The 10254-nt window shown below is 25.2% G+C and overlaps 1 protein-coding gene across 1 annotated transcript; it reads left to right on the top strand.

The window, feature by feature from the left end:
- The first annotated feature begins 7933 nt into the window (after nt 1–7933).
- LOC107016962 (putative protein TPRXL) lies at nt 7934–9759 on the top strand. The gene is made up of 3 exons (XM_015217262.1): nt 7934–7938; nt 9314–9500; nt 9613–9759. The coding sequence occupies exons 1-3, from the start codon at nt 7934–7936 to the stop codon at nt 9757–9759; spliced, it is 339 nt and encodes a 112-aa protein (XP_015072748.1).
- The last annotated feature ends 495 nt before the right edge of the window (nt 9760–10254 follow it).

The following is a 10254-nucleotide window of genomic DNA, read 5'->3' as shown; positions in this document are numbered from 1 at the left end:
ATCTTTTTTCCCTTTAAAAAGTATTGAAATAGTTTTTAATTTGATGGAGATTATTATGGTAGAATTATTGACAGCTTGACTAACTTAGCTTAGATACACTCTCGATTTGTTATGACATAAGAAGTGGTCTCAAATTCTTATATAAGTATAAGACTCTTAATAAAAGATCTAGAGAAGTATTGGAAACACCTATAAACTTGATGAGAATGTAAAAATATATTTCACTCATGTTGTAAGATTTGATATGCATTTAAGCTCAACTAGTCAAATAAAAGAGTGTTTTAAGGCCTATCAATAGTTATGATATGAAATTAATTATTCGTGTCAAGCTTACCAATATTTTCAATATATATTTTTAAAAATATTTATATGATTATAAAATAAACTTTTTTAATTATAATAAAATAATATTCCTTATAGATCAAAAAAAAAAGATATCACATAAACAATATTTTCAATATATATTTTTAAAAATATTTATATGATTATAAAATAAACTTTTTAATTATAATAAAATAATATTCCTTATAGGTCCCAAAAAAAAGATATCACATAAACGAAAACAAGAAAGTAGTATTTATTTTGTTGTTATTGCCTATATAGTTGGATATTGGAATGTTTTGGAAGAAATAGTACACCCCATTGAGCATTGTCCCGATTAAGATTTGATCGTTGATTCTAACATGACGTTATTAAATTTTGAAAATTAATTTTACATATTTATAAATTCTATTATTAATAATTTAAGATATTTAAAAAATATATAAAAATAATAAAAAAAAGTTATTTGAGTTTTGAAGTTGATGAAATATTACTTAGTTTGGAATAGAGAGATTAATCATTTTTCTTTGCTAGAATTTAGTACTAGTAGATATTGGATTAGATTTTAATCAAAATTTTGTATTAAAAAATTTCGATTTCTACTAGTTTTTGGTTGTTGGAATTTTCCTTATAAAACTTCAAAAATTTTAAGATTTTAAATCGTTTGCAAATGTGTTTAGATTACATTTTAAATTTATCAATAACTTTGAGCGTTAAATAAGTAGTAGATATTCATAAGTTGTCCCACTCTAAATTTTATTAGATGGCGTAATCAAATTAAAAGTAAGTCTTTGGCATGGACATATGAAATAATTAATTTTGTGATATAATATTAAGAAGAAGAATTATAAGAGGAGAGAACATCTCTATGAAAGTATTTTTTTAATGGATAATCAAATATTAATACCAAACTAGAAATCAAATCTGTTATATGAATTCCAAACAATTGTAAGAGGGAAAAAATGGAGAGTTATGCAATTTTAATATTATTAAGAAGACCAAATCGTATATTCCTTTAATTTTTTTCTCCTAATCCATCAAGTGGGATTTTATTTGAGTTCGAAACTAAAACGGTACAAAATTTTAACAAAAATTCCAAAACGGTATATAAAATTTTATATACCGTTTTGGAATTTTTGTTAAAATTTTGTACCGTTTTAGTTTCGAACTCGATTTTATTTAGTCATATAATTAGTTAGTTAGATTATATAATTGGATTATAAAATTCACATCTAATTATAAATACTTATGTGATTCTTTTTTCTTGGAGATCAACAATCACCAACTTTATGTTAATTAGACATTTGTAAAAATAAAATAAAAATCTAGTGGATTTAGTTCTAAACACAATATAGGTCAATAGAATGGTATTAATCAAGTGGGATTTTATTTAGTCATATTAGATTATATGATTGGAATACAAAATTCACACCAAATTATAAGTTAAATTAAACAAATACTTATGTGGTTCTTTTTTATTGGAGATCAACAATCACCAACTTTATGTTAATTAGATCTTTATAAAAATAAGTGTTTTTGGCCTTTTATTTCAAAACACAATACTATAATTCAATAGATATTAATTATTCATTCAAATTTAATAGATTACTTCCATTTTCTAAGTGTCAAATCAACTTTTCCTTAAATGAGTCTTACAAATTTGTAAACTTTGTTTTCTTATGATTCCTTCACTTTTAATCATTAGAAATTTCGAATAGTCGTCAGTATTAATCAAAAGAATTTTATTAAAATATATTTTTTATTATTATTAAATGAGTCTTACAAATTATATACATAACGTAAATTTAAATTAATTAAGACTTTAATACAATACTAATTAAAAAAACAAAAAAATCATTTAAAAGTTAGAAACTGAAGATGAAATGAGGCCATCAAAACAGGTAACAAATATCAAAGATATTGGTTTAAGTTAATTTATAATCATTAAGTAACAATCTTCCACAGCTCTTTTTTACCAAAAAGTTAACGTCTATTACAATGAAGGTGTTTGTTGTCAAGGGCATTGAATTGATTCTCTTTATGTCCGGTTATTTCGAATAACGTTTTTATTATCTGTATTATTATAGTTGTTGACGCATAATTAAATAATATTTATTTTTCAGATACTGTTATTGCTTCTTTTACTGAAAAAAGGAGGCTATGCAGCCCATGGTCCAATGACCTTCTACCTTCACGCGAACATTGCTTCATCAGGCTTTCACTTATTATATGAAAAATTCACTACTACATCCCATAGGAGTTTGGACTATGTCTCAGTTATGATATTATGATTATCATTTCGAACCAGCTATTAATCATCACCTTGATAAGTTATTGTCTTACCAATCATCTAATCAGACGCAAGCTACGTATTAGTATATTATATTATATTAATTAAAAAGTTCGTTATTAATACCACACAAAGTAAACAATGCCTTTTATGACATTCAATATCTTATAATTAACAACAAATAGCAGCCATTAAAAATCTTGACTAATCTTTGATGGCCTTAAAAGACTAGAATAATACAAACTATAGAGTCTCTTTCTAGTTTTTCTTTTCATAATTTATTGTTCCATTATTGGCAATGATATTCTCACCTTTTGGTGAGAGTTAGAAGACATGATATGATAATTTTAAGCCTACTTAATTTGTACAATTACATAGTGGATTATCATTAATTAAATTTGCCAAAAGAAAATGATTTTGTAAAATATGTAATTTTGATATACTCCCTCCAGTACATAATATATGATGTTTTTATTTTTATATTTAGTTCAAAATAAATAATATTGTTTTAGATAATTAAGATCAGGTATTAATTATTCTTTTTCATATTCACTATTTCTTATTTAGAGAAGTAAATTTTTATACAACTAAAAGATTATATTAAATTGGTATTGTTTAATTAAGGATAATTGAGCAAAAACAAAGATAAGTCGAAGGGTGTACTAATTAAGAAATAATCATTATTTTCTTAGCAACTCCACCTATTAATGTAATGCTTTAATTTATGTAAGTTTGACTTGACACACTCTTTTAATAAACAGCAAATTAATTGGTAAATTTTTTAAATTATTCATAATTAGTATTTTTTTTCTTTTTATTTATATGTTATTTTTATTAAAAATAGATTGTCTTAATATATCTTTTGTCCTACCATAGAGTGCAAAATTAACAATAGACAAGTATTGTTGGATAAAGGGAATATGATCATTTCACAAATATCTATACATAAATAATACTGTTTTTATAATTTTTGTCTTGAGAATTATTAGTCTTAAAAATATGAATTTGACCAATATAAAAAATATTAAATAATTAATTAAATGTTCATAAATTAATTATTAATCAAAATAAATTAATTTATGTTCATTTATTGAATATTTGACTTTAAAAGAATGATACTAAATAAGAGTACATTAATAAATTTACATACTTTCTTAAATGACGTAAAAATTAAAATAATGATATATAAATAGGAACGTGAGAGTATATGTCATTTCTCAGTAAAAATGCTAAATGACATATAGTAATTAAGAATGATGTAATAGAAATTACCACTTTATTTTTATACATTTGAAAAAATAAAAATAAGTAAGTAAAGATGAACAGAAGAAGAAATAAAAATAAATTAGTAAAATGAACGGAAGAAGAAATAAAAATAATACTTTTTTCGTCTCATTTCATATACCATCATTTTCTTTTTGGACAGTCCCAAAAAGAATGTCACATTTTCTTAAATGGTAAGTATTTAAACGTATAATTTCTCTTTTACCTTATTGGTCCCACTTAATTTTCTAATATATTTATGAGGAGAGAGAAAAGTGAATTACTTTTTTGAAGGACAATTTGATAAATATTTCAAAGTATTCATTATTTGTTAAACTTTGTATCGGATCAAATATTACCACATAAAATAAAACGAAAGAAATAGTGTATTACCGTTGACTAAGTCACAATTTAAATTTCCGTTCAAAGACCTATTATTTGATTCGTCTTTGACGGATCTTTAATTAAAGGAAAATTAGCCATTCATATTAGTTACAAATGTCCTTATCCTATAAATAAAATAGACTCCCTATTTGTACTTATAACAAAAACATGGGAGTGAGGGTCTTGGTGGGGGTATAGGGAGTAAGATTAATAATTTATTTTTAATAAAAGATTGTAAGATGTTTTATTTAGTGGTATAAATTTAGAAAAAAAAGAAAAAGAAATAATAATTCAATGATATATTTTGTTACGTGTATAATCAAATGAATTTATTATTTGGGGAATAAAAAAAGTTATTAATATGTGAGCTCACTCATATTATAAAGGAGGAGAGTTGTCGAAGTTCAATCAGAAAATAATCTCTCCATACAGAGGTGAATCCAAAATTTGAAATGTATGAGTTTCAATAATAATCTCAAATTAATTTACAATAATGATTGAATTCACAACTGAATATTTATAATTTTTAAATACATATATAAGGTGTGAATAAAAATCACAAGACTCTTAAAAAAAATTCGTAAATAAAAGTAAAAAGTAAAATATCTATTTGTTTTCAAACTTCACTTATGAGATTATACTAAATTTATTATTATTATTATATTTGTGTTTGTGTATACTAATTAAACTCAATATAACACTGATTTATACTCTTAAATTACTTATATCACATATTTTTATCTTCTTCAAATTGAATTCAATTTACGTAATATTTCGTACTTCAAACTATCTTTTAAAGGATGGAATGAGGCCATCAAAACAGGTAGTAACAAGTAAGGTCCACAATCAAGTATATGTTATGGCATTAGTTGAAATTAACTATCATTTAAGTTATAAGCTTCTTTTTTACCACCAAAAAGACGTGATGTCTATATCATGGACGTTAAATAAGTAATTAAAAAGTCACCACTTGATCCCACACAAAATAAATAATGTCTTTTACTTTCTTAATTATCTTGTTACTTGTCACTATATTATCTTAAAGAAATAATCTCTCCATCTTTAATTTTTTTTTTACTTATTTTTTGACAAATCAAAAAAGAATAATTTATATGTTATATTATATCCTCAACTATTAATTAATTATAAAAAAGGTAAAACGTTTTTAAAATTTTAAATTTTTTATTTTATTCACTTTATAATTAAAATGAATCAAATAATAAGCTCGTGTGTTAATCATTATTTTCTTAATTGATATAACAATACAAAAATAAATAAATACTCCCTCCATTCGGTATTGTTTGTCATGGTTTCTATTTTTAGAGTCAAACTATAAAAATTTTGACTAATATTTTAAGATGTATTTTTTAATCATATTAATATGAAAAAAATTATAATTTATAAAGTACTTTTTATATAATTTTAGAATATCTGATTTTTTTGTTTAAAATATCGAATTAATATGATTTAATTTACCTTTGAAAATTAATTAACTTTATTTTTGATAAGCGTAACATGACAAACAATTTCGAACAAAGGAAATTAGTAACAAAGGGTATTACCCAACCTTGACTAATCTTTCAAAGGTTCAAAAGTTGCATAAAGTTTCTTTTTTCCTTCTAGAGTGGCCAAGGCAAATGGCATTGGTACTCTCACCTTTTGGTAAAAGTTAGGGGACACAATAAGTGTACTTAACTGTACAATTAATTAATTTGTTATCATTAATTGGGTGTTACAATTAGAATGATCACATTTTCCAAAAAAAAAAAAATGCATATGACATGATCAACTATAGTTATCCGGTGTTAATTTGGCATACGTCTAAAGTGCTAAATAATTAAAAAATTTACTCAGAATTTGGTTAGAAAATTAAAATAGTTATAATTTTTTAAGTTTAAAATAAATTATTAATTTTTTCATTTTTAGTTAAAAGGTATTAAAGTTAAAAGGGTGAAAATATTTTAAAAGGTGAAATAATATAGAAAAAATATCATTCTAGCCAAATTCTGGACAAAAAGATTTTTCCAACAATAAATAAATATATATAATATTCTTTGTCTCTATTCACTTGTCTATTTTTAACTTGGCACACTTATTAAGAAAATGAGAAGTGCTAAATGGCCAAAAATTAGCCAGAATTTTTTTTTAAAAAAACTATAATATTTTTTGAATTTTAAAATAAATTATTTTTTTTTCATTTTAAATTAAAAGGTGTTAAAGTTAAAAGGTAAAATAACATAAATAAAATATCACTCTGGACAAAAAAAATTTAAGAAAATAATAATTGACATCGCGAGTTTAATATTTTACCCCTATTAATGTATAAATTTTAAAATTAATTTATTCATTAAAGAGGCTTTACTATTTTTAAAAATTTTAACTCTCTAAATAATATGAGGATATAATAGGTAAAATATATTATTATTTTTTATTTGTTAAAAATAACAAGTAAAAAGTCAAAATTGAACTAGTCAAAAAGGACATTGAGATACATATATGTCATGGTTCCTTACTTCCACAAGGTACAAATATCTAAATTTTAAGATATTGAATTCAATGTTTTGGAAAATGTATTAGATACTCTTCTATTTACTTATCGAATATTTTCGATTAGATTTTTCTTTTTGTTTATCATTTTTAACAAATTAAGGAAGTACAAAATTTTATTTTTTCTGTTATATCCATAATTTATTAAAATAGAATTAATGTCTTTAAAAAATATAATGAGTAAATATTTTTTGAGACTCTATCAATTAATAGGAGTAAAATGACAAATTTACTATACAAATTATTTTTTTTTTTTAAAAAGTATGTCAAGTGAAAATTTTTATAGGTATCAAAAAGAGTAAGAAATTATACTTGTACAAAATTTAATACCTACTTAACTCACGTCCAAACCAATTAACGAACTACCCCAAGATTATCTGATTTTCACATAAAATTCTGCAAGAAGTCACACAAAATTTTAAATTAGTTGCAAAATGTATACTATACTTCTTTAGTTTCATTTTTTTTTTCTTACTTCCCTTTTAAATTAGTTGCAAAATGTATACTATTCTTCTTTAGTTTCATTTTTTTTCTTACCTCCCTTTTAAATTTATTTCAATAAGAATGTCTCCTATTCTTTTAATCAATTCTTTAATTTTTATGTGTCATATTTAAAATTACAAAATTAAAAATTATTTAATTTGGTTTTAGCTGACGATATATCTTTCAACTTTGAGTATGCACAATAAATATCTAACAAGTATATAATTAAACAGACCAAATACATAAACAGAGCTCTGAACTTGTTGGGTTTTCCCCCTCATGTACCTCAACTATGTTATTTTCCTATTGAATCATTGAACACCCATAATTTATTTCTTTTAAACACCGTTCGGCTGATGTGGAACCACATTTAGTGAGGGGTATTGATAAAGGATACATATGTTGTTCCATAACTTATTAGTCTAATTGATAGTGAAAATGTTTGAGAATAAATGTGTTTTACTTCAAGCCATTTGAACACATTAGAAAACAAATGAGACTAACACACAGTTTGTCTTCATTGCTTCAATCAAAATCATTATAATACGAACACAATTGAAAGTATTTACAATAGAAAAGCATATCAAAATCAATCAGGGTGTTCAAAAGGAACATATTATGGGCGGTTCAATGATTCAATAGGAAATGGCGTAACTGAAGTACCTGAGGAAAAAAACCCAGCAAGTTTAATGATCTGTTTATGAGTTTAGCCAATTAAACAAGTAGACATATATGTTCAACGTAACATAATCAGTGGAGAATTTAGAGGCAAAAAAATAGGGCACCGAAACCCATGATCTTTTCGTAAAATTAGATATTTTATGTATATATTTTCTAAAATTTGTATGATATTATATTTTGGCACTCATACTATAAGAAGTCCGACTGGTCCACATGGTTAAATGTTGAGTTTTTGACCTTGAGGAATAAGGATCAATTTCCACTTAATACATTTTTTTTATGCACTCATGATCAGATCGATTCTCACTTAATACATTTTCCATGGTGCATCTATGTTCGAAAATTCTAAATTCGCCTTTGGACATTATACACATAAAACGCCTGTAAGATACAAAATTGACATGGAGGACGAATGTGTCTATTTATTCAATTTTATACACGTTTAAGTGTCTGCTTGAGCATATTCAAAGTTAAAGGTCATAGTTGTCAGTTAAAGCCAAGTTAAAAATCATGTTTATGTATTATACCTTTAGGGGTCGTTTGGTACAAAGATTAATAAATGCAGAGATAAGTAATGTTGGGATTAGCAATGTAGGGATTAATAGTGTAGGAATTAGTAATACATAGATTATTTTTACTAAGTGTTTGGTTCATTATTTCCCACCTCATCTTGTGTTTGGATTGAAAATTTATAAAAAACTTAAATATTATGCAATTGGGTTAAGGTAAAAAATTGTCGGACAATATTATTTTTTATAACCTTCTAACTAGCTATGAAAAGAAAAATTTTGTTAACATGTTTGCCTTTTTTTTTTACTTAAATTATTTGAGGATAAATAATTGTCATCCTAGTAAATTGATCAATTACAAATGTCAATTTTCAATTTAAAAAAGGGATAATGCACAAGTACCCCCTCAACCTATGCCCGAAATCTCAGAGACACACTTATACTATACTAAGGTCCTATTACACCCTGAATTTATTTTATTAATTATTTTCTACGCCTTTTCGGCTAGGGGTGGGCATAAACACCGGAAAACCGAAACACCGAACCGAACCAAAATTTTTCAGAATTTCGGTTTCGGTAGTTTGGTTTTCGGTTCGGTATTCGGTTTAATTTTTTGTATTTTTCGATATTTCGATTCGGTTTTTGGTACATATTATTTTGAAATTCGGTATTTCGATTTAAACCGAAATATTATACTATAATTTATAAATTATATTATATTAATTAATAATTATTAATATTAAATAACTTTTTTTAAAAAAAGTAAGAAACCCTATCTCTTTGACTCTTTCTACAGATTTTTAATTTTTTCTCCAACATCTTCCTGACTCCTCAGTTCCTCTCCTCTTCACTCTTCAGCTCTTCTTCCTCTTCTTTTCTCCTCTTCCTCTTCTACTCCAGGCTCCAGCCACTCTTCAGCAGCGCCGCCGTCCACCAGGAAGCAGCAGCGCCGCCGTCCGCCGTCCACCAGCAGCAGCCGCCAGCCGCCGTCCACCAGCAGCAGCCGCCACAGCAGTCAGCAGGTATGTTTTTTTAATTTTTTTTCTTGACTTTTTTCATTTTTTTTTCTTTCTGATTTTGTTTTTGTGTACTAGTTATTGGGAATTTATTGTAATTTTTTATATATATATATAGATGGCTGAACAAACAGAATTAAATATGGGTGTAGCTGATCAAAGTCGAATAAGTATGGCTGATTCTACGGATAATACACCTAGTAATAGCAATGATCTGTCGATTGGCACAGAAATAACAAAAAAAAAGAAAAGAAATGGATCCTAGATCTCTTGTTTGGCAACACTTTGAAAAGGTTTTTGAAAATGGTGTGTTAGTTAAAGCAAAGTGCTTACATTGTAAACAATATTATGCTGCCAAAATAACAAGAAATGGAACAAGTGGACTAAAACAACATTTGACTTATCGGTGTAAAGTGTATAAACCTCCGACTGTTGCACCCGGTATTAAAAAATTATTAAATATTCAAAATAACAATTTAAGAACTTGGAAATTTGAGCAAGAGGTATGTAGGAGAGCTTTAGTTGAGATGATTATTTTGGATGAACTACCTTTTAGTTTTGTTGAAAAAGAAGGCTTTAAGAAGTTTATGAGTAAAGTCCAACCTTTATTTTATATTCCTTCTCGTAGAACCATAACAAGGGATTGTTATGAAGTTTATGGTGAATTGAGAATAAATTTGAAACAATCTTTAAGAGAAATACAACCAAGAATTTGTCTCACAACAGACACATGGACTTCAGTGCAAAGAATCAATTATAT

This window comes from Solanum pennellii, chromosome 4, assembly GCF_001406875.1.
Source record: "Solanum pennellii chromosome 4, SPENNV200".
NCBI lineage: Eukaryota > Viridiplantae > Streptophyta > Magnoliopsida > Solanales > Solanaceae > Solanum > Solanum pennellii.
Note: the sequence above shows the minus strand (reverse complement) of the source record. Positions and strands in the feature narration are given on the sequence as shown.

Excerpts from the sequence above, each read along its gene's own strand:
- LOC107016962 (XM_015217262.1), top strand. Across the intron at positions 9,501-9,612 it reads GCCGCCACAGCAGTCAGCAG|ATGGCTGAACAAACAGAATT; the intron begins GTATGTTTTTTT and ends ATATATATATAG.